Below are 23441 nucleotides of genomic sequence, written 5' to 3'. Positions count from 1 at the left end.
GGGCTGCTGAGCCCGCACTTGCTGAGGCAGCGATGGGCACAGGCCCCGGGCTGGCTCTCCTCTTTTAATTGAACTTCTCCAGCAGCAAAACTCTTCTAACACACGCTCAAAGATGGCACAGAAAAGACAGCACCTTTCCTTTCAACTTACAGCCTGGGCCCAGAAAAAACCTCCCACTGCACCCAACAGTGAAAAGGAGGGGCGCCGGGGTGGCTCGGTCACTTGAACGTCTGGCTCTTGGTTTCGGCTCAGGTCGTGACCTTGGAGCCATGGGATCGAGTCCTGTGTCGGGCTCTGCGCTCAGCAGGGAATCTGCTTGGGGATACTCTCTCCCTCTGGCTCTCCCCTCTCTCACGCTCACACTTTCTCCCTCTTCCTCTCAAAATAAATAAATCTTTAAAAATGTATACTGAAATGGAAAAGAGCAGAGGCGTCTGCTAGGTGTCTTGTCCTCTCTGCTCTGGCACCCAGATTCCCCTGCCGTTGCTTTATTTTCCCCAAAGTTTTTGCTGTAGTTTTTCTTAAGTGTTTTAAATAATTTCCTGGAATAAAATATCTATATATGTAACAAAATTACACAATTAAATGCATGTTCTCAAAAATATTTAATAATACAGAAGTTCACAAGTTAAAAGAGCTGGATTAAAAAACCGCAGGACACCAGTTTTATAAGACACACACACAACTTAGAAAAATCCCAGACAAGACAGCATCACGGCAGGGACCCAGGTTATCTACGTGGCAGTGACTGAAAGTCATTTTCTACATGTGCGAACAGTTCGTCCCACTTTAACAGCAGCTACATGGGGGTCTCTGAAGAACTGCCAGGAATGGGGCTAACGGAAGACAGGAACCGGCCCGCGGGGGTGCCCTGACAACGGTTCACGGGGCTGGAAACCGCTGTGGAGGGAACCGTGCCTGCAGGCAGGACGGGTGAGACGGCTGTGGATCTCAACATTTAGTTTCTCCATCGTCCCAATGTGACCGAGGAATACGATCTTGGTCCCTGCCTTCTCAGAGTTTACAATTTTGCCAAAGATGGGGTTCTGCCCTGCCACGTACAGACAGTCCTCGTGCACCCACCACGCAGGCACCCCGAGGAACAGCCACCAGCCATTCTGAAGACGTCAGCAGGCTGAGGTCGAGTATCCCCCATGAAGTCCCACGGCTGGCCCACAGGCCCTCAGGGTTCCGACCTGGAGCTCTACTACCAAAGCCTGCTGCCTGGACCACTGTATTGCCACGTCCAAACCTGAGGGATAAAACTCCCAACTAGACAATGAAAACAAAAACGCAACGCCCTCCAGCAGAAGCACAGGAACCTGGGCCTGCACGAGTGGGTGCTCCCGCCTCGGGCTCAGATCGCCCCGTGCGGCAGGGAAGCAGCCGCTGCTCCCAGGGGTCCCAGCCCAGGCCGCACCCCACCCCGCCCCGCGGGCCTCTTCCAGACTGACTTCGCAAACACTCGGGGCACCTGCAGGGCCAGCTCGACTGTCCTCCTGCCCTCTCTCCATCGCAGGCCACTCTCTAGAAGGGCCACCACTTCAGCACGGAACCGACCTTTGTTTACAAACTAAAACACCAGAGTCCAAGAGTCGCGTCGCCTGCTTTCCCGTCTGTCTTTCCCATGAGGTGTCTCTTCTAAAGAACTGCCTTCAGAGAACCACAAAATCAGCAACCAGGGCTTTCGAGTTCTAAGTCATGTTATTTTTCTCTTCAAGTAAGCATGTGCTACTTTGAAAATCACACACACACATACACACACCTGAGTTTTTGTTAATTTAAGAAAAACTCAAGTGTGGAACTTACCACCATATTCTGAAACAAAGGACGGTAGAAACGACAAGAAGCCCCAGCTGCAGACATCGACAATCACAGGCACAGACATCCAGGGTGGACGGCACGGCTGCGGGTCTGACCAGGCCCCCCGGAGCTGGCCACGGAGCCAAGTCTCCTGGATGCCCAAGCCCTCGTCTCTGGAACAGCAGGCACCAGGCCACGCTCTCCCCACCGGCCACCAGACCAGTGGCTGGCAGCTCCCTCTAGTGGCAAGGCCTGCCTCCTCCCCAGGCACAACCCCCGAGGGCAGCAGGAAATCAGGCCAAAAGCAGGCCTGCCTGGACCTGGACGGGATTGCCTGGGGCACCACCTGGGGCACCACCTCCGTTGCGGGAACCTAGAGTATCACTGTGAAGACTCAAGGAACCAGGGAAGGAGAGGAGCAGATTGTCTGTCAACATTTTGGCAAGACCAAGACAGAAAACAGGCACGAGGTAAATTTAAATATAAACAAGACGCAATGAAGTTGGACCTTCAACAGTCTCTGGGGCGTTGAGACCAATCCTGGGGGCTGGCAGAGCTCCAGGGAGAACGTGGGATCGTGGGTCTCTGAGACGCCGAGGGGTCACCCGCAGAATCAGGACAACAACCAACCATTTAAATGAACACGGATGTTAAAACCCACATCCGAGTAACCAGCCTTCCCCGTGGCCTGTAAGAAGCTGAATCCACGAGTGTGAATCGCTACCTCGGCATGACTCTCACAGATTTAAATGCACAAACGACGTGACCCCGCCCGATGTTCTTGTTTCCCGGAATCACTCTGACTCTGGACGGTCAAGAATTGTGACAACCAGGGGTGCCTGGGTGGCTCAGTGGGTTGAAGACTCTGCCTTCGGCTCAGGTCATGATCCCAGGGTCCTGGGATCGAGTCCCGCGTCGGGCTCTCTGCTCGGCAGGGAGCCTGCTTCCTCCTCTCTCTCTGCCTGCCTCTCTGCCTACTTGTGATCTCTATCTGTCAAATGAATAAATAAAATCTTTAAAAAAAAAGAATTGTGACAACCAGAGAGAAGATGAAGACTGGGTTTCCCCCACTTCCCTCAAAGCCACCAGGGAGAACAGCATCCCGCCCAGCCTCCTGTCGCACCCCCCCCCAACCCCGACCCTGCAGAGAAAGTGCTAAGTGGCACCAGGTCGTCCACAGGTACAAGTTCCGTCCGGTCCAGACGTCAAAGGCAAGAGGGGGCCTTCCAGGTGCTGCTCTGATGGTCCTTCTTCCAAACAGCCCAGTGCCAGGGCGGCCTACAGCGCGTCCTCAGTCTAAGACGAGACGTCAGGACAGAGCTGGTTCTAAAGAGAACTTAGGAAAGGGGTCCTGGATTTGAGAGCAATTTTTTCAGCATAAAGTCATCAGATGAGGAAAACAAACAAAAGATGAATGACTCTTGAGTCCAAAGGTTTTATCTACGAAACCCTGATTACACTGACCAAACGAAACCTTTGAACACTGGACCATGGGAACGAACAAGGGTGTGGACGGCATCAGAGAGGCAGGGGATGAGTGCGACCCCCCAGTGGCGACCGTCCACAGGCAGACCCCGCCGCTGGGACCCCCTGCCTGTTGGCCATCGCCAGGCAAGGACCAGGGGAGCCCCCGCATCCTGTTATGCTCGCGACCCCACTGGCCAGCCTTCCTTCCTCTTTGGTAGATTTTTGCAGCCCCCGTTTCCCTGTTTTTATTCAGATTCCAACAACCAGGTCTTTGAAGGGTTTTGTGAGGAACCGACCGTGTTCTGTTTAAATGGTGTACAAGCTTCTCCCTGCTGCTTTGACCCTTTAGGAAATAAAACAGTAAGTACGAGGGAGCATACAGAACACTAGGGCAAAACTCGAGGTCACGCAGCTTTCAAAAGAGTTAAACTGACTCCAGATCCACGAGTTGCACAGGAGACACCGTCTGCGACAGAAACGCGCCGTTCCCCGCCACTGCGGTCGGTCTGGCGTCAGGCTGGAGACGCGGTCCGCTGTCCCGGGAAAAGCCCCTTCCCTTACTGATGACGTCATCAGTTTATTTTTCGGTAGAGTTTGGGTCTTGGGTGTACTTTCTCCTCACGCGTCTCCTCGGTTTCTCTCGCTCCAATCTTCTCGGATGCTCCAGGAAGCTTACAGTTATAATCGGTGGTGATGTAAGGTATTGTCCCTTCGAGCCCGCGCTGAAACAGAAACAGAGAACGCGTGGAAACACCCCACCCTGCGCATCAGAGTCTGCAGCGCTGCATCTCTTCCCCAGAAAACACTGCGGAAAGGGAGAGTCCGAGTGAGGTCCCCGCACCCCTAAGACCTCCAAGTTCCCCTTCCCGCAGGGGTCCACCCGACCCAACAGGCCCAGGTTCAAAGGCAACTGCCGCCGTTCGGTCCAATTCCACTGCACAGACACGTCGACCAGCAGGAGAGAAGGGGGCGCGCATGCGTTTCTCTCAAACAAGTTAAGACAAGCAGCCGAGAGGGGAGAATACCCACTGCCTCCCCGGGCCACCACATGGGTGTCCTCGGCCAACATGACCTTCCCCTGACCTTCTCACAGGTGCACCCACAGACCGTCGTCAGGAAGGAGTCCTGGGGAGACCACCTCTGTTCTCTCCTCCCATAAGCTACTTCTGGGATAATGGCCCTACCATGGGGCTCCGGGCCTCTGAGGACACTTCGACCCTCCATTTGCCTCGTTCAGCCTCTCCAACAAAGCGTGAGTTCCCACATGATAGCCTGTTGCCGTGAGCTCTCTGGCTACCTCCAGGGCTGCCCCTGGGAGCGGCACTCACCTGGCTCTTGAAGACACACTGTGGAATGGAAATGGCCCCGACCAGCAGACAGTTGACGTTTCGGAGCTCCTCCGGGGGCACAGGAGTGAGGATGTGGTAGAGTCTCTTCTCCATGTCGATCCCTCTGCAGATTCCTTGAAGACACAAAACGCACACAAATAATCCTTTCTGGAAGATATTCTTCCTCCCTACCGCTGAGAATTGTAGAAAGGCTTTTAAAATAAGAATTTCAACTTCAACTATGTTTCACTTTGCAAATATAAAGTTCCAAGAGAGGGGAGTATGTGACCGCTCTTAGTCAGAGTGGTCGAGTTCTCTCGGAACCCTTGCCCTTGTTCAGCCGTGAGCAACCGAAGTGCCCTACTGCCGAAGTCCCAGACGTCTCAAGTTAAGGCACACCAGGCCAAGAAGAAAAGCCACTGTGGGGAACACACAAATGACTCAACCTTTCCCTGTCATCAATTCCTTCTTCATGGTCTGTACCAGGTGACAGAGCTTCTGTGGAAACACTTTCCACCAGTCGTGGTGTCTAACTCGGACACCTGTATTCGATTATTAAGGGTTTTGCTCATTTTCGGCTACGTAGGTCCAGCACCCTTCCAGAAACGGACCCTGACCTCAGTGAGCCAGAGGGACAAGCACGCGAGGCAGGCTTGGCGAAGGAGGAAGGGCCCAAAGCACAGATCACCCGACGGTGCCCAGCCCAGCAGAGCAGCGGTGGCTCCGACTGGCAGAGTAAGAAGAGACGAGGTGGAGGCGTCGGACAGATTCTGGACACAAGCTCCCACCCCTGCCAGTGGCCTGGATGTGTCGAATGAAGGCAAGGGGTGCCATGGTGGACCCAGAGGTCTGGCGTAAACACCAGAGTTAATCTTCCAAGGACTCCTCACAGGCCCGGGAACAGGAGACGGTGCAGCATGGGAGGGGATTTGGGGAGAAAACTAGGACCTCAGTCTTGGACTTAAGTCTTAGATGCCAGTGAGATACCCAAGCAGAGAAGTGAGTGGGACCTTGAGCTCAGACACACAGCTGTGCTACAGAGATTCTGTGGGAAGTCAGCCTAAAGATGGATCTAGGGCCCTAGCAGGTGGACACATGGCCTAGGGAAAACATCTCAAGTGACAAGAAGGCCATGACAGGTCCTTAGAAATCCCAGATTTAGAGCTAGCAGGAGCAGCAGAGAAAATGCTGCTTCATTCCTGCCCACCAGCCCCCAGGCCCACTGTCTAGAAGCCACAGACACTCTGACCACTCCAGCCGAGAGACAGCTCCAAGGTCAAGACCAGCCATGTACAGCTGGAGAAGGGGATCGATTCAGTAGGTATATGGACATGTTTTACTTTGACTCACCAAACCCCAGACAATCACAGATTGGAGTCTGGGCGAGTAGGATGGGCCCGTTTGCGTATCCTCTGACATCATCCAGGATCTTGCAAAGACCGACCCAACTGGCATTCACAGCGTATAATATATGGGTGGGAGCGACATCAGCGTGAACAATCCGGAGCGCAACCGCATTGAAAGGGACCTGGAAAATAAAGTCGCACCTCCCTCTGTTAATTCCACTGGAAAGGCTCCTTCTGGTTTTTACAAGTTGACTAGGCAGCTATCTGAAGTCACGTTGGCCAAACTACCCACCAAAAAGCATCTAAACAGAACAGAAATGCTACGAACCCTGGTCAGTGTTCCCCTACTTTAATATACAGAACGTAGGAAATTCACACGAAGTTCCTGGCCAGCCAACACTTGCTAGAAATCCAAACTGATGCCTGGAACTTTGTTATCTAAAGAGACATTAAGACACAAATCTGAGGATACCCTAAATGTGTTAAAGTCAAGGGGGACCATGAAAACCCCACTCGCTGAGAGGTCTCCTAATGTCAGAAAGCAAACCTCCGTTCAGTGAGAAAAAGCCTCCATCATTTCACTACGTAACATACGGAATTAGGAAAAATGGATCGAACTCCAGGAGCACAAGTGGAGGCCTGAACAGCACAGAGACTAGAGGCCCTGACTCCCCACCCCACGCAGTCAAAGTGGACAAATAACTTCTGACTATCCCCTCAAAAACTTAAGCACTAGGATGGTTAAGGTTAAACGTGACCTCCTGGTGACCGGAAGCTTCCCGGCGACATAAACACACACTCTGCGCTGTGTCACATACTGTACTCCGACAAAGTGGGCTGGAGAAAAAAAAATGTCATGGAGAAAATCGCAAGGAGGGCGCCTGGGTGGCTCAGTGGTTTAAGCCTCTGCCTTCGGCGCAGGTCATGATCGCAGGGTCCTGGGATCGAGCCCCGCATCGGGCTCTCAGCGGGGAGTCTGCTTCCCATCTCTCCCCACCCCCGCCAGCTTCTCTGCCTATTTGTGATCTTTGTCAAATAAATAAATAAAACCTTTAAAAGAAAAAAAAAGAAAATCACAAGGAAGAAGACATTTACAACATGGACTGACTGTATTTATCAAAAAAAAGCCCCACACGAAGGTGGGCCCGTGCAGTTCAAACCAGTGCTGTTTAACGGTCAATTGTAACTACCTTTAATGTGTAGCTCTCTGGGTTTAATTCCCAATTTGTAAAGTACAGAAGTATTTGGTTATATTGCTTAGATTCCAAAACCAATAGTAAAATATTGAAATAGTAACAGGCAGATACAGTTACTGGTGTATAAGCTTCAAGGTCCGCTGTAGAGCATCTCGGAGTAAACGACCCCACGGACCAAAATCCCATTCCACTAACTGCCTGACAGTCTCCAGCGGAGACGATCTCACCACCAGGCGTGGGAGACACGTCCTCGTGGGCCAGCCCCACTGCTCCTGCCTCAGGAGTGCCCCCAGAGGGTGACCTCAGGCCAGCGTCTCCGCGGCTGTAATCAGGGAATGAAAGAGCTCCTCCCTCCGCGGGCGGCCAGCAATCCACCAGCTGCTCCAGGTCAAGCGCTCAGCAGAACGCCAGCCCACAGGGAGCACTCAGTATGGACAGCGGAGGGTGAACGCTCTGGGCTCTAGAGTCTGGCTGCCTGGGCTCCAGTCCCGGACCCCACTTTTACTAGCCACCTCAGGCAAGCTGACTCAGGATCCCTGACCTCAGTTCTTCCATCTGTAAAATGGGGAAATAACAAAGCCATTGTGAGTAAAGAAGTTACCGCAGGCTTCGAACAGAGCACAGCAGATGGTAAGCATTTAGGAAATGCTGCCTAGTGCTATTCTAATCTTTTGTCATCTGGAATTCCAATATCATGGTCGTTTCTTTCTTTCTTTTTTTTTTTTAAAGACTTTGTTTGTTTATTTGAGAGAGAGAGAGCGAGCATGCACAAGCAGGGGAGTGGCAGAGGGAGAGGGAGCACGAGAAGCAGGTTCCCCGCATGCAGGGAGCCCGATGCGGGGCTCGATCCCAGGACCCTGGGATCCTCACCTGAGGGGAAGGCAGACTCTTAACCGACTGAGCCACCCAGGCGCCCCTAGAATTCACTTTTCACAATAATAGGAAATGCTTTCAAGATTGGTCTCTGAGGGGGCTCCTAGGGAGTACAGTCAGTTAAGTGTCTGATTCTTGATCCCAGCTCAGGTCATGGTCTCAGGGCCCCGAGTTTGAACCAGGCATTGGATTTCCACATTGGGCATGGAGCCTACATTTAAAAAAAAAAAAACAATAAAATAAAGGAAACTTAAAAAAAAAGAGAGCGGTCTCCAGATGCCAGGAACCACTGCGAACACTGACTGAAGCCATACAGCCGTCCTGTGAGCTCTGGCATGGCCTCCATGCTCTGGCTAAGACACGGACTCACAGCCAGCTCCACAGCGAAGCGCCGGAGCTGGACCGCCCGGTGCCACCTCTGGGGTCAGCCAGACGCTCTAGAGCAGCAGAGAAGCACAGCTGTGCCCAACACAGGGCAGCCGCTGAGAGCACGGACTCTTGAGCGAGGTCACTGCACCCCCGTCTGTAAACCGAGGCCGTCACAGAACCCACACCACGGGGCAGGGGCGAGCAAAGCGTCACCCCACGGCTAGAGAACACGTGCCGGCAGCCCACGAGGGCTCGGTGCATCCACACAGAATTCCTCGTCCAAGTTCGGGTTACCTGATAGGGCGTCAGGCCATGTAAGGGACACAGCGGTTTTGGCACGGGAGGCTGCAGCTGGCCAAGGTAACCGAGTACTGCCAAATCCCGAAGAACCTTGTTGTGGGACTCTCTGCGAAGTAAATCGGGATAAAGCAGAGCTTTAACCTCAGGACAGACTCCGTCAGTCATTACACGGGTTACGCGCCGAGAGACCACAGTCCCACCGCAACGCCTGCAGAACCTCTCCGCAGCCCCACTGGAGAACGTAAACACTCCTGGAAATCAGAGCTGCAGGCCCCCTCGGGGTACGGGTCTTCCCCAGTTTACAAGGCGGTTCCACCCTCAGAAACCCCAAAGAGGGGGAAATACCGGATATCGAAAATGCCTTTATAGGGCCACCTGGGTGGCTCAGTGGGTTAAGCATCTGCCTTCAGCTCAGGTCACAAACTCAGGGCCCTGGGATCGAGCCCCACGAGCCCCGCTTCGGGCTCTCTGCTCAGCGGGGAGCCTGCTTCCCTCTCCTCTCTCTCTGCCTGCCTCTGTGCCTACCTGTGGTCATTGTCTGTCAAATAAATAAATAAAATCTTAAAAACAAAAAAAAAGGAAATGCCTCTAAGACACCTCACCTACCGCACGTCACAACTCAGGCTCACCTACTTTACTTATTTTTTAGTTTATTTATTTCTTTGAAACAGAGAGACACAGCAAGAGGAACACAAGCAAGGGGAGTGGCAGAGGAAGAAGCAGGCTTCCCGCCAAGCAGGGACCCCAATGCGAGGCTCGATCCCAGGACCCTGGGACAGTGACCTGAGCCGAAGACAGAGGCTTCATGACTTGGTCATGCAGGTGCCGAGCCTCACCTACTTTATTTATTTATTTTTAAACATTTTATTTATTTATTTATTTGTCAGAGAGCGAACACAAGCAGGCAGAGTGGCAGGCGGAGGCAGAGAGAGAAGCAGGCTCCCCACTGAGCAAGGAGCCTGATATGGGACTCGATCCCAGGACCCTGGGATCAGGACCCGAGCCAAAGGCTTAACCAACTGAGCCACCCAGGCGTCCCTGGCCTCACCTACTTTAAATGAGCTCAGGACACTCACATTAGCCTCCGCTGGGCAGACTCACCGAACACAGAGCCCATGTTGTGTGGGCACAAAATGGCGTCTGTCCCCGTGGCGACCACTGCCACCGCCCAGCCTCAGGACAGAGCGCCGTACAGCATCGTGCTTGCCCAGGAAAAGACCAAAATCCAAAGCACAGTTTCCACCGAACGCGTACTGCTTTAGCACCAACAAAAAGGGGGAAAACTGAAAAGTCACACCCCCTCAAACGGGAGGCTGCCTGTGTTTCCGCTGGGACAGTAACAGCTCAGAAAAGAACAGAATCTCCTTCGTGAACACAGGGCTATGAGACAGATTCAAAAACTCGGGGAGGACTCATTCCTTCTAAGGAACCGAGGGCAACAGGCCTCGTTCCACTGCAGAGAACTACAGTCTCCAGCCACGACGGTTTAATTACCTGTTTCTTGGAGTTTTCCTAAACGCAAAGTCCGACTGGACACATATCAGTTTATGTCCAGTGAACACAACTGGACTCTCCTTTTCTTCGTCGGCAAACTCCAAACTCTCCGTGAACTCTGCCAGCTGGAAACCTCTGTTGCGGACTCTGGACTTGCTCTTGGTGTACAGGCCGTCCATGTCGTCCACGTAGTCGGGGGTCAGGTTCGGCATGTACTTGCTCCGGCCAGAGCTGAACTGCACGACGTGGCTGGGAGACAGCAGCCGGATGAGATCGATGAGAAGCAAAAGCCCTTTGTCTGTGAGATAGAGGACACAAGCAGCTGGTGCGCTAATCGAACAGCGACGCGCTGCCATGAGGAGATGGCACAGCTGTTCTAAGACAAAGAAAGGACCACGAGGAAGCGTCTCCTAAAACTGGGCCCCGGCGCTACTGCCTGAAGCCAGAGCCCTTCGCGCTGCCCCTCCTCTCCGGCCACACGCACCTCCGCAGGCTTACCTGACACCCAGCCCATTGTGTTGACGATGAGAGGGGACTCCCTCTTGTAGGAACTGAACACATACTTTATTATCTCAATATAATTTTCATAGTTGTTTTTACAAGACGGTTTCCCATAATACACCATTTTCTGTGGTGTCCTCTGGTGGGTAAAAGGTGGTCCTAGGAAGATGAAGGTAAGAGTTTGAATCTGTGACTACTTAAAAAAAGGTGAGGTGGGGGGAGCGCCTGGGTGGCTCAGTTGGTGTGTCTGCCTTCAGTTCGGGTCATGATCCCAGGGTTCTGGGATCGAGCCCCACATCAGGTTTCCTGCTCAATGGGGAGTCTGCTTCTCCTTCTGCCCCTCCTCCCTGCTTGTGCTCCTACTCTCTCTCTCTAATAAATAAATAAAATCGCTTATAAATGAATGAATGAATGAGTGAATTTGAGAGTTTTGTTTCAGCCATCAGCAGTGACCAAGATCCTTAGGAAATCAAAGACCATCCTATCAGACATCCTACGACTAGCAGCAACTGGATCCCATTTTCAGAAATCTAAGCTTTGGGACGCCTGGGTGGCTCAGTCGTTAAGTGCCTGCCTTCAGCTCAGGTCAGGGTCCCAGGGTCCTGGGATGGAGCCCCACATCCCTGCTCAGCAGGGAGCCTGCTTTTCCCTCTCCCGCTCCCCCTGCAGTGTTCCCTCTCTTGCTGTGTCTCTCTCTGTCAGATAAATAAAAACGTAAATAAATGAATAAATAAATAAAAAGAAATCTAAGCTTTCCAGATGCCTGGGGGGCTCAGTCAGTTGAGTGTCTGCCTTCCGCTCAGGTCACTATCTCAGGGTCCTGGGATTGAGGCCTCCACTGGGTTACCCTGCTCAGTGGGCAGTCTGCTTCTCCCTCTCCCTCACCTCCCCGCTCATGCTCTCTCTTAAATAAATAAATAAAATCCGAAAAACAAACAAACAACTAGGCATCCAACTTCATACAAAGACATGCTCATTTTCACATACAGTTAATCCACATTCTGTCCTAAGACGGCCATCCACTCAACAAACATTTACTGATCACCTGTAACACCCTGAGCATTGTTCTAGATACTTAGCATACACCTGCGAACAAAACACCACCCAGCCCTGCAGCAGGGACATTCTAGAAAGGACAAATAAGAACAAGGGCAGTAACTTGCGGGAACCTAGCACTTTCTACGACCCATGCACTTCACACCTGGTCTCCAATGTTCATAAAATCCCTGTGAGCTAGGCAGTATTACTATCTCCATTTTTAGAGGAGGACACAGATTAACCTGACCAAGGTCACACCCGAAGAGCTCTTGGCTGGACTTGAACTCCGGTGAGCAGGCTCCAGAGCAGATGCTTCTAATCGCAGCCCCAGTCTGTCAGGCCTGAGCTAACTCCCCTCTCTGGCTGGGTCAGGAGCGCACTCAGCAGGTGGTGACCAGGACCACACGGCAACAGTGAGCAGGGCAACCCTGGTCACTGTGGCTGGTGCCAGGCCACCTGGGACAGGGCTGGCAAGGCTCTCAAGGGTGCGGCTGGGGATTTGGGGTAGCCCACGGCTGAGGAAGGGACCTGCACAGCAGAGGGCCTGAACAAATACAAAAGGACTGAGTAAATACGAAAATACATGGGCAATAATCACAGCCACGGTTCTTCTCGTCCGAGATGCGACTTACAGACATGGAAGGGGGAGGCTAACCAGAATAAGCCCGGACTGTCAGACTGGAATCGGAACAACCGCAGTAAACTCGCGGCTCTTCATACGCTGTGAACATATGTACAGAGAGACACAGACGTAGTGTACATACACATACATGTGCGTGTGCCCACACACACGTACATGGCACGTGCGGGGCTAAGTATGCATTATGTCTAGCTCTGTGCGCCGAGGAGATCCACAAGCAGTGACACCCCAGAAGAAACGACACACCTAGTTACAGAATGGAAAACGCTGGCAAATGCTTACTTGAACAAATGATCAGAGCTCAGCTCTGGTGACAGGGCAACTGACAGCTTGTTGATAAGATGCACTGAAAACACGCACCACATCTCAATCAAACCACAGGGACACTAGACAAATGCACTCCTCCTTGACAAGCCATCAAGGTCATAAAGGTAAGAAAAGCTGGAGGGGATGCTCCAGACTGGAGAAGCCAAAGACCTGCAAACACACACAGGGCCCGGGCAGGTGGCTGGAGGGCAGAAGAGGGACAGCACCACGGCCAAATCGCTACCCTGACTTGGTGGCCGCGTCATGACTACGTAGCAGAGTGTCCTTGTCCGGGGAAACACCTGCTGAAACAGTAAAGGGGTGAGAAAGGAGAAGAAAAGTAAACGGACTAGGGAAGACGCGGAAGAAAAGGAACAATGAAACCAGCTACAAAGCAAAGTCCAAACAAGCAGTTTTGATAAAACTGTAAAAACAGGGGCGCCTGGTGGCTCAGTGGGTTAAAGCCTCTGCCTTCGGCTCAGGTCATGATATCGGGGTCCTGGGATCGAGCACCGGGCTCTCTGCTCAGTGGGAGCTGGCTTCCCCCTCTCTCTGCCTGCCTCTCTGCCTACTTGTGACCTCTCTCTCTGTCAAATAAATAAATAAAATATTAAAAAAAAAACAAAAAACAGTGAACAATCTGAAAAAGAAATCAGGAAAGCCATTCCGTTACGGTAGTAGCCAGAAGAATCCAACGCTCAGGAACGAATCTAACCAAGTGAAAGACTAATACACTGAAAACCACAAAGTCTTTGCTGAAATTGGGCGCCTGGGGGCTCAGTCGGTGAAGCATCTGCCTTCAGCTCAGGTCATGATCCCAGAGTGCTCAGTGGGGAGCCTGCTCCTCCCTCTCCCTCTTTCTCTCTCTGTCTCTCATGAATAAATACAAAAAAAAACTGCTGAAAAAAACTTAAAAAGACCTAAGAAACTAGAAAGACACCCTGTGATCATGTACGAGAAGATTTATCATTAATTGAGATGCCGATGTCACCCAAGGAGAGCTACACATTCAATCAATGCAATCCCTAACCAAAATTCAACAGCCTTTTTCACAGAAATGGAAAAAGTGACCTTCAGATTCATACGGGGTTGCAAGGGGACCAAATGGCCAAAACGATCTTGAAAAAGAATGAAGCTGGGAAGACTCACACGCCTCCATCAGCAGGGAACTGGCATAAAGACAGATATATAGGTCAATGGAATAAAACAGAGGGCCCAGAAATAGGCCCTCATATGCATGATCAAATGCTTTCCCACAAGGGTGCCAAGACCATGCCATGGAGGAAAGGACAGTCTTCAACAAGTGGTAATTGGAAAACTCGATAGCCACATGCAAAAAAATGACGTTGGATGCTTTCCCTATATCAAATACAGAAATTAATTCAGAATGGACCAAAGACTTATTAAATATAAGAGCTAAAACTTACCAAACTCCAAGAACAACAAAAAAATCTTAATGATACTGGATTTAGCAACACCGCGGATATGATGTCAGAAGAATGTCAACAAAAGAAGAAAGAAATTGGGTCTCATAAAAATTAAGAACTTTTGTGTATCGAAGGACACCGTCAAAAAAACAGAAAGAAGGGGGAAGAAAAAGAAAGAAGACCTAGAGGATGGGAAAAAACATTTGCACATTGTTTATCTGATAAGAGATCAACACCTAGAACACACACAGAATGCCTATACTCAGTAACAAGGCAATTCAGAAATGGGCGAAGGACTTCACAGACATTTCTCCAAAGATCCACAAAAGGCCAACAAGCACGGGAACAGAGGCTCAGCACCATCGGCCATCAGGGAAATGCAAATCAAAGCCACAGTGGGTTACTGGTGCGCACTTGACAGGACGGCTGTCACCCAGATGACGAGACGTGGAGAAGCGAGAGCCCGGCGCACGCACGGTTGCAAAATGCAGCCGCTGTGAATAACAGGCTGGCGGTTTCTCAAAAGATTAGACACGGCGTTACCACACGACCCAGCAATTCCCCTCCTGGTGTCTCGCTGAATGAACTAGAAGCAGGGACCTGCATAGACAACCGTAAGCGGATGTTCACAGCAGCACGATTCCCTGTAGCCACCAAGTGACAACAGCCCCACTGTCCATCAACAGCTGAGCACGTCAACAAAATGTGGTACGTGTACACAACGGAATGATACTCACATTCCACAAGGAAATAAATTTTTATTATCTGCTACGATATGGACTATCTTAAAACCCTGATGCTTGGAGGGTGCTGGGGATGAGGGAAATTGGGGGATGGGGACGGAGGAGGGCGTTGTGGTGCTGAGCACTGGGGATGCGTGGAAGGGCTGAGTCACTGTACTGTACCCCTGAAACGAACACGACATTGTGTTAACTAACAGGACTGAGATAAAAACATGAAAAAATAAGCAAAAAGAAAAAAAAATGCTTAGTTAGAAAAACACCAGACACAAGGCCAAATAGTCTGTTTTCACTTACATGAGGTGCGCGGAGTGCCAAATTCACAGGGACACAGTAGAACAGAGGTGAGCAGGAGCCCCAAGGAGGGCAGGAGGGGCAAGTGTTCTTTAACGGGGACAGCATTTCAGTTCAGGATGATGGAGGAGCTTCAGATACGGACGGGGTGAAGGGTGTGTGACACCGTGAGCGCACTTACCGTCACTGAGCTGCACGCAGGGCAACAATTCAAACGTAAATACCATGTTGTGCATATTTTACCATTAAAAAAAAGGCAACATGGGACTTTGGTTTGGAGTCTGAACCAGAAAAAGAACATTATCAGTAGGATAACTCATGAATTTTGAATAAAGCTAATAGTATCGTGTTAATGTGATTTCTTGGTTTACAATGTCATATGGGTTACGTACGACGGGCACACCACAGGAAGACGTGTTTCTGGTTTACACAAAACTCAATGGCTATCAGCTCCGTGTACCCAAACAGAACCCTAGAAAAGTATCATAGTATTTTTATTTTTTAAGAGGCTAGAAGAGTTATGGGAAGACCATGAGTTTGGTAAGGGAAATGTTCACTTTTCTGGTTTTTATTTACTAATTTTTTCCCCCAAGATTTTGTATTTATTTGAGGGAGAGCGCATGTGAGCATGAGGAGGGAGAGCAAGAGGGAGGAGCAGGCTCCCCGCCGAGCAGGAGCCGGATACATCGCATAATCCCAGGACCCTGGGATCACAACCTGAGCTGAAGGTAGATTCTTAACCAACTGAGCCACCCAGGCACCCCTGTTTTTAATTTTTTTAAAGTAGGATCCATGCCCAATGTGAGGCCTGAACTCACATCCCCGAGACCGACAGCTGCATGCTCTACCAACTGAGCCAGCCACACGTCCCTTAAATGTTTTGTTTTTTTAAGATTATACTTGAGTTTTATTTTTTTTTCTAAAGATTTTATTTATTTATTTGACAGACATAGATCACAAGTAGGCAGAGAGGCAGGCAGAGAGGAGGGGGAAGCAGGCTCCCCGCCAAGCAGAGAGCCCAACACGGGGCTCGATCCCAGGACCTGGGATCATGACCTGAGCTGAAGGTCTTTAACCCACTGAGCCACCCAGGCGCCCCAATATACTTGAGTTTTATAAAACCAAAACATGAAAGAAATGTGTAATACATACCTAGAATTGGTTCCGTAATATTAAGTAAAGAAATGCAACCTGGAGGTGTAAATTCTGTCTGTCCCAGGTCACATTCCAAATAGTCAATGCAGGAAATACTGGAAATTTGAAAGAAATAAAGAAAATCTCAACTAGCTTTCCCGTCACAAGAATAAATCAGATCTAACAGACCTTATGCAATGCGCAGGCACAACCCACCCCACGCAGCCTATTAGGTAGAACGCTCCAAAGACGGCAATCCACATAAAAACAAACGTAAAATGAGAATGTGATACAGGCATGGTCACAGTACCCGTCCACAGTATGGATACAACTTTGTCTTTCCTAAAACCCGATTTTCAAACACAACAGAATGGCTCCCTACTCCGAACCTCTGGGTACGCACAACCACAGATTCTGAGACCAGGTGACTCTTCTCGCAAAGACACTGATAAGTGACACGATCAACTCACCCTGGGAGGCCGACGTGCCTCGGTCCAAAACACAGTCTAACAGGGGTGCCATCCCCCCCGCTGAGTGCCTTCACACAGACTTGGAGATAATCCCCACCGTGAAGTCAAGATGGATTCCCATCTAGTTTCTTAAATCAAAAATCCTATTTCATAACCCAATCTAACAAAAATTTTAACAAAAATAAAAACACTCTTACCTGTTTAACAACTGGTTAATGAGGTATCTATTAAACGTGGACTTTCCAACGTCCTGAGAGCCACAAACGAGAATGACAGGGCAGCCATCTACTTCTTCTGGAGGCAAAACAAACATTGACGCCTCAAATTAGCCACCTTCTTTAGGGCTCGACAGGTAACTCGTGATTCTCTGAGGCCCTGAGGGATGAATGCTCCCTTCATCACCAGCTCACTCACCACAGGACACGGTGACCAACTCCTCCATGGCCGACAGGGCACTCTCTGTCAAACGAAGGCCGTTTTTCTTCTTATCTCTTCTAATGCCAACAGACCTCAGGGCTAAATATTCAGAGTTAATCTGGAAGGTTGGGCTCTGAAATTAACAATTTGAGTTTTAAGAAAACATGAACACAAGTGCACGTTTCTTCCTCCAGTTCTAAATTAGTAAGCCTCAAACAGTCGTCGAGCTAGGAAAGGTAGACCTGAGGCCCCCTCTCCCCCTACCCAGCCAGCCCTTCAGGGAGTCTCGTCAGCTACTCCCCCAGTCGTTTCCGTGCCTGTCCTCCCGGCTCACACGTGCTTCCGAGCTGCCATCACCTCTGTAGGAGACCCCGCAGGGAAGGAAAAGGTGCCCAAGTTTAAAAAGTAGCTGCCACAAGGACAATCCAACGGAGACCATACACGTTGAACAGGCTGGTGCTCTAGAACAAAATCAAGGCCGTCTCCAAAGACGTAAGGTAAAAAGACAATGAACACGTGCAGACCGGGCTGCAAGAAGGTTGAAGACAGGCCCACTACGCCCACGAGCGCTCGAGCAGAAGCACCAGGAAGCCACCGACCAACCCACGGAACGGAGGAGCAGCCCTCGCTGCAGCCGGTGGGACTCGGAGGGAACAAGGTCTCCATGGTGAAGAGAGCAAGGAAGGGACCCACTCACGACCATATCCTCATGCAATTCACCAACCTCAGGGTAAAGACATCATAAAAGAAACGAGAAGCAGTTCCTACTAGCAACTCTGGACTCTAGGAAACAGAGGAGCAAGGCCTTCAGGTTTCGAGGGAAAAACTCTGTACTGCGCTCAACCACCAATCATGGAGGACAAAATAAGGGCATCGTGTAAAATGACATCATATGAAGGTCACTGCCTTGTATGAAAAAATAACTCTACAACATATTAACACATAGTGCGTTGGGGGAGAGTTACCCAAGCAGGAGCATTAGGGATATAAACAGTGATGGTGAAGTCCCAGGAAAAAGAAATTAAGCCGAAAATGAATGAAAACAGAGTATCAAGGTGTTTGGAACCTGCACTTGCAAGAGGCAAAGGCCTGATGACACGGGGTTCCCGTTTCCTCCTCCACAGCCCTCACCCAGCTACTGGGTCTGCGCTAGATGAAACGGACACCGTCGCAACAGTCCACTCATGCCCCACACTCGCTGCGTGCCTTCTCCGCTCACTTCCAGCCCGACACCTGCCCACCAGCTCTGCTCCCACTCAGTGACGGCCCTGACCCGTTTCCCGGAGCGGGACGAGACAATCAAAAAGAGAACTTGTGTGCGCACCAGCTACTCCGGGTGAACTGCCAGAGCTCTCCAGGCCGGCCCCTCCCACAGATACAGGAGCCAGAGGCCCTCGCTCCACAGCCTCCCTCCCGCCGTCACCTCCCTCCGCTGCGTCCTCAGCACCCTCGCTGCTCTGACCATTCCCACCTGTTGTGTTCAAACGTGCTGGGTTTTACATCCATTTTAGCAAAAAAAACAAAACTCTGGCCCCACTTCTCCAATTACTGTGTCATTTCTTCCCTTCCCTTTACAGCTAAACTCTACAGAAGCAAAATCCCTTACTATTAAACCCGAGAGTTCCTCCCTCCCTAGGCTCTTGACCCTGATGTGGTGAGGCCACCCCCCTCAGCAGCCTACTGCCCCTGCGCTTGTCCGAAAGAGGCTCCTACCTCCCAGCTCCGTCCTCGGGCCCCAACTACCACCAGCGGCAAGTGACAGAACCGTTCACTTCCAGCTCCTCTGAAGACTTCCTGGTCACAGTTGCCTGGTTTTTCTCCAACATCGTGACCCCTCTTCTCAGTCTCTCTGCTCCCTTATCTAGACCTCTTCTTGGGCGTACCAAAGGGCTGTGACTTTGAACCCCCTTGTCTCTCTGTATCATCTTCCTTGGTGTTACTATCCTACCTCTCGGCCTTTGGGCCACTCTGCGGAAAGCCCCTAACAACGGACTCACACGTGCAACTGCCCACGGGACAACTCCAGTGGAAGGTCTAACAGGCATGTCAAGGTGAAGATCTCAATCTGCCCCCCGCCACATGCCCCCATTTCAGTAACCCCCTGCACCCAAAAGCATGTATTCCTTGGTTCTTCCCCATCTCGCATCCAGTCAGCCTCATAATCCTGCAGATTAAGTTCAATGTATGGCCCATGGCAGACAATTAAAGCCACAGAACTTGCCTAAGAAATTAGTAACATGAAATAAGTCAATCAGAGAAACACAATTATCATATGATCTCGCGGACTATGTAGAATTTGAGAAACAAGGCAGAAGATGATGGGGGAGGAGAGGAAAAAAATGAAATGGGACGAAACCAGAGAAGGAGATAAACCATAAGAGACTCTTAATCTCAGGAAACAAACTGAGAGATGCTGGAATCGGGGGGAGGTGGCTGGGTGATGGACGATGGGGGAGGGTATGTGCTATGGTGAGCACTGTGGATTGTGAACTAATGACTCACACACCTGTACCCCTGAAACAAACACATTATATGTTAATAAAAAATATAAATATTTAAAAAATTTAAAAAAAAGAAATTAGTGACATGGTCAGCAAAAACTTAGAGGTGAAAATAGAGATGGGAGAAATTATTAAGTATGCTGAAGTACATTCATAAAGGACATTTACACTATCTCAAGTTAATAAATCAAGATAAAAAGATAACCATTTTAGGGGATGCCTGGGTGGCTCAGTTGGTTAGGCGTCTGCCTTAGGCTCAGGTCATGATCCCAGGGTCCTGGGATCGCGCCCTGCATCGGGAAGCCTGCTTCTCCCTCTCCCATTACTTACTACTTGTGTTCCCTCTCTCACTGTGTCTCTGTCAAATGAATAAAATCTTAAAAAAAAAAAAAAAAAAAAAAGATAACCATTTTAAAATTTCTGACAGGTGGGGTACCAAGCTGCAGTCAGTATAGCATGCAACCCTTGATCTTCGGGTCATGAGTTCAAGCCCCACACTGAGGGGTAGATCGTACTTAAAGTTCAAAACAAAAAACACCTTAGGAAAAACAAATAAATAACATAAAAATTCCAAAAAGCATTTAAGCACCTACAATATGAAAAGATGGCTTCCACAGGGGAATAAACTAACACGGAAGGGGAGACAATGTTTTTCATGACATGCCTGTCTACGCTATTTTACCGCACTCACATATGACACTGTGTACAACCTACAACACTGATCTTCCGAGGGCACATCCCACAGTCAGCTGACATGACTCTTCCAGTGAAAATAATTAGCAAAACTGAATGAAAACCGGTCCTACCTCTTGCACGAAAACGTAAGATAAACCTGGATGGCTGACTAAGAAGTTCACAGTGGAGGTTTTCAGTTGTTCTAGCATCACAATGGAACACAGAGGAGAAAAATTCTTCATCAAGCAACATCTGTCATCTGTAAAGAGAAAAACAAACTACCTTAGAAATAGTAACTCTATTAAATTCTACACTGTTTAAGGACCACCTTCTCCTCGGCTGAACTGTCAACTTTTTAAGAGCAGGAATTATGTTCGAAACCTTTCTTCCGGAAACCACACTGCATACAAGGAACACACCTGGATGGAGAAGTCAATCCAGGTTTGCTTTCGCTACACGGTAGCTAGTTGTGTGGCCTGGGGCCATTTTTCTCATCTGTAAAATGGTGAAAACAAGTTTCATTCAAGTTTCACTTAAAAAAGTTTTTTTATTTAATTTTATTATTTTTTTTAATATTTTATTTATTTGACAGAGAGAAATCACAACTAGGCAAAGAGGCAGGCAGAGAGAGAGGAGGAAGCAGGCTCCCTGCTGAGCAGAGAGCCCAATGCGGGGCTCGATCCCAGGACCCTGAGATCATGACCTGAGCCGAAGGCAGAGGCTTTAACCCACTGAGCCACCCAGGCGCCCCTCAAGTTTCACTTTAAATAGAAACATAAGATTGTGTGATGTCTTGGCAATAGGAAGGATCTAAAAATAGCAGCCTTATTGTAGTATACCCTCGGGAAATTATCCAGTTTTTTCCTTACCCCGATTAAGATGAGATCTGAGCAAAGCTCGGGCTTCCCTCTTCATCTCCTTCTTGCTTTTCTCAGGCATGGAATAATGAACGGCATTGATAGTCAAGCGCGAGTGCGTGTAGGCAGAGAAGACATCTTGGGCAGGCTGGCCTTGGCTGATGGTAAAGCCGAACACCTGCACCTGGCCATAGAGGCAAGTCACACGACAGATCCCGCTAAAAGTAAAACCCTAGTGAAGAAGGACAAAGAAAGGAAACTGTGACGTTACAAATTCTGTTGCCGGAGACTGAAATTTTCTAAACTTCTTTTTTTTTTTAAACTAAACTCTGTGCCCAAGATGGGACTGGAAGTGACACCTTGAGATCAAAAGTAACATGCTCCACCCACTCAGCCAGCAGGCACCCCCTCTTTTTTTTTTTTTTTAAGTTTTCTAAACTCTTAATTGCTATTCACATACCCCAGGGGAGGGGATTTCCAAGTAACTAGGTGACCATCCGGTACTCAATATCTCTAACCTAATTCACATCCCAAGACAGCTAGAGAGAGAGCTGGTGTATCGGGACACACGAACGAGGGGGTCCCAATGAACTGGGTCTGCGGTTCTCACGGATCCCTACCTCCACCAAGGCCCACTGCCGCCCACTTTGCTCCCGCACTGGAGGAAGACCTCCGAGGGCGGCGTCCAAGTGAGGAGCACAGGACCCGCACTCAGGCTGCGCGTGTTTGAGCACCAGCTCTGCCTCTATTGCGCACCTCTTATCAAGCTACCTAAGCTGTACCTCAGTTTCTTCCTCTGCAAACTTCCCGAAGTAATGGTAGCGACTCCACAGGAGCTAGGAGTAGTCAAAGGGTTCGCAAGCCTGAAACACGTACAACACAGAGCCTGGCATTTGCTAAGCACCCAGTGAATGGGACCTACTAGTATTACTGACCACTGCCCCCTTCAGCTCTGAAAACCTAGAGTCCCACAGCAGGGTCAGCACCACCGCCCGGAGGAATGCGCTCGACCTGCGGCCGGAGAGCCTGCAGAGCCGGTAGGGTCCTGTCAGCCCCTCCGGCGCGACCCACCTGTTCGAGCGGCAGCAGCACCAGTGCGCGGCCCGGGCCGGCCGGCCGCACCGGCGGTATGGGGAGGCTCGCGGGGCCCCTTGGGGCGGGGGCTGCGGCCGGAGCCCGGCTGGGGGCCGCGCTCTTGGGCCTCCGGGTCGCCGCGCGCGACACCAGGCAGCCGCTCTCCCGCCAGTCCGCGCCGGCTGCCTGGGCCTGCAGCAGCCGCCGCCGCAGGCGCCTCCGGCCGCACCAGCGCAGGGTCCCGAGCCGACGGCGGGGCCGGCGGCTGAGAACGAGCTGTGTCCGAGTCTTGCGGGCACGCAGCCACGTGGAGCGGATAGGACCCCGCTTCAGCACCAACTGCGAGTCCGCCATGCTGGCCACCGGCGCCTGCCGCGCGAGAATCTCGCGAGACCCAGTCGCTCCGCCCCGCGGCCCGTCGAGAGGCTGAAAGAAGAGGCCTGGGAGCCGCGAGCGCCCTCTACCGGGGGTGCCGGCAGCGCACCTGGGCCGCCGGCAGCGCACCTGGGCCGCCTCTGGCCCCTCCGAGGCTCCCGCGGGCCTGGGGATTCGGGGCCTCGGCCTTAGCCACACCCCTCCGGGCCGTCCCTCCGCGGGCTCTATTTACATTATGCAAAAGCCCCACCCCGGCCAGGTACCCCGCTTTGAGTCCTGGGCCACCGCGCCGGAAATCCACTTGGAATTTTTTTTCTTGCAGAAAAAGAACCAGGATTGGCGGTTTAAGCAAAACCGGTCTATTTGCATACTGTGTTTGCATGCAGTTGTGAACGGAGCCACAGTGGAAAACAAGGCAAACCCAGCTCGATTCACTCAAAATTTCAGTGTCAGAAAACTGAGACTGGGAGGAGGTCAACTCAAAGCTATGTCTCATTTAGTAAACTGAGGCCCGGGTAAAAGGTTCTAAGATCCACAGCTCACAGGGCGCCTGGGTAGCTCAGATGGTTCAGCGTCTGCCTTAGGCTCAGGTCATGATCCTAGGACCCTGGAATCGAGCCCCGCATGGGGCTCTCTGCTCAATGCAGAGCCTGCTTCTCCCTCTCCCTCTGCCATTCCCTCTGCTTGTGCTCTCTGGTTCTCTCTCTGTCAAATAAATGAAATCTTTTAAAAATAAATTAAAAAAAAATCCACAGGAGCCTCCACATTCTGTCCCCCAGAGAAGCTTTGTCCCTGCCTCCTGTCTCTGACCACCAT

At 50.8% G+C, this 23441-nt stretch overlaps 1 protein-coding gene across 3 annotated transcripts; it reads right to left on the bottom strand.

Annotated features, from left to right (window-relative positions):
- Positions 1 to 588: 588 nt before the first annotated feature.
- On the bottom strand, positions 589 to 22807 carry NOL9 (nucleolar protein 9). Of its 3 annotated transcripts, none has more exons than XM_046024936.1 (12): positions 22248 to 22807; positions 21189 to 21408; positions 20451 to 20578; positions 17141 to 17276; positions 16924 to 17020; positions 16275 to 16372; positions 10675 to 10836; positions 10177 to 10552; positions 8677 to 8788; positions 5949 to 6126; positions 4599 to 4732; positions 589 to 3992 (listed from the first exon to the last, which is right to left on the bottom strand). In XM_046024936.1, exons 1-12 carry the CDS (start codon positions 22602 to 22604, stop codon positions 3843 to 3845), a joined length of 2148 nt encoding a protein of 715 aa, XP_045880892.1. In that variant the 5' UTR covers positions 22605 to 22807; the 3' UTR covers positions 589 to 3842. The 3 variants fall into 3 exon arrangements, with proteins under 3 accessions (XP_045880892.1, XP_045880910.1, XP_045880901.1); XM_046024954.1 differs by having other exon boundaries at positions 10177 to 10474; positions 16924 to 17017; positions 22248 to 22806; XM_046024945.1 differs by having other exon boundaries at positions 10177 to 10474; positions 22248 to 22805.
- Positions 22808 to 23441: the final 634 nt, after the last annotated feature.

This window comes from Meles meles, chromosome 1 (assembly GCF_922984935.1).
Source record: "Meles meles chromosome 1, mMelMel3.1 paternal haplotype, whole genome shotgun sequence".
NCBI lineage: Eukaryota > Metazoa > Chordata > Mammalia > Carnivora > Mustelidae > Meles > Meles meles.
Note: the sequence above shows the minus strand (reverse complement) of the source record. Positions and strands in the feature narration are given on the sequence as shown.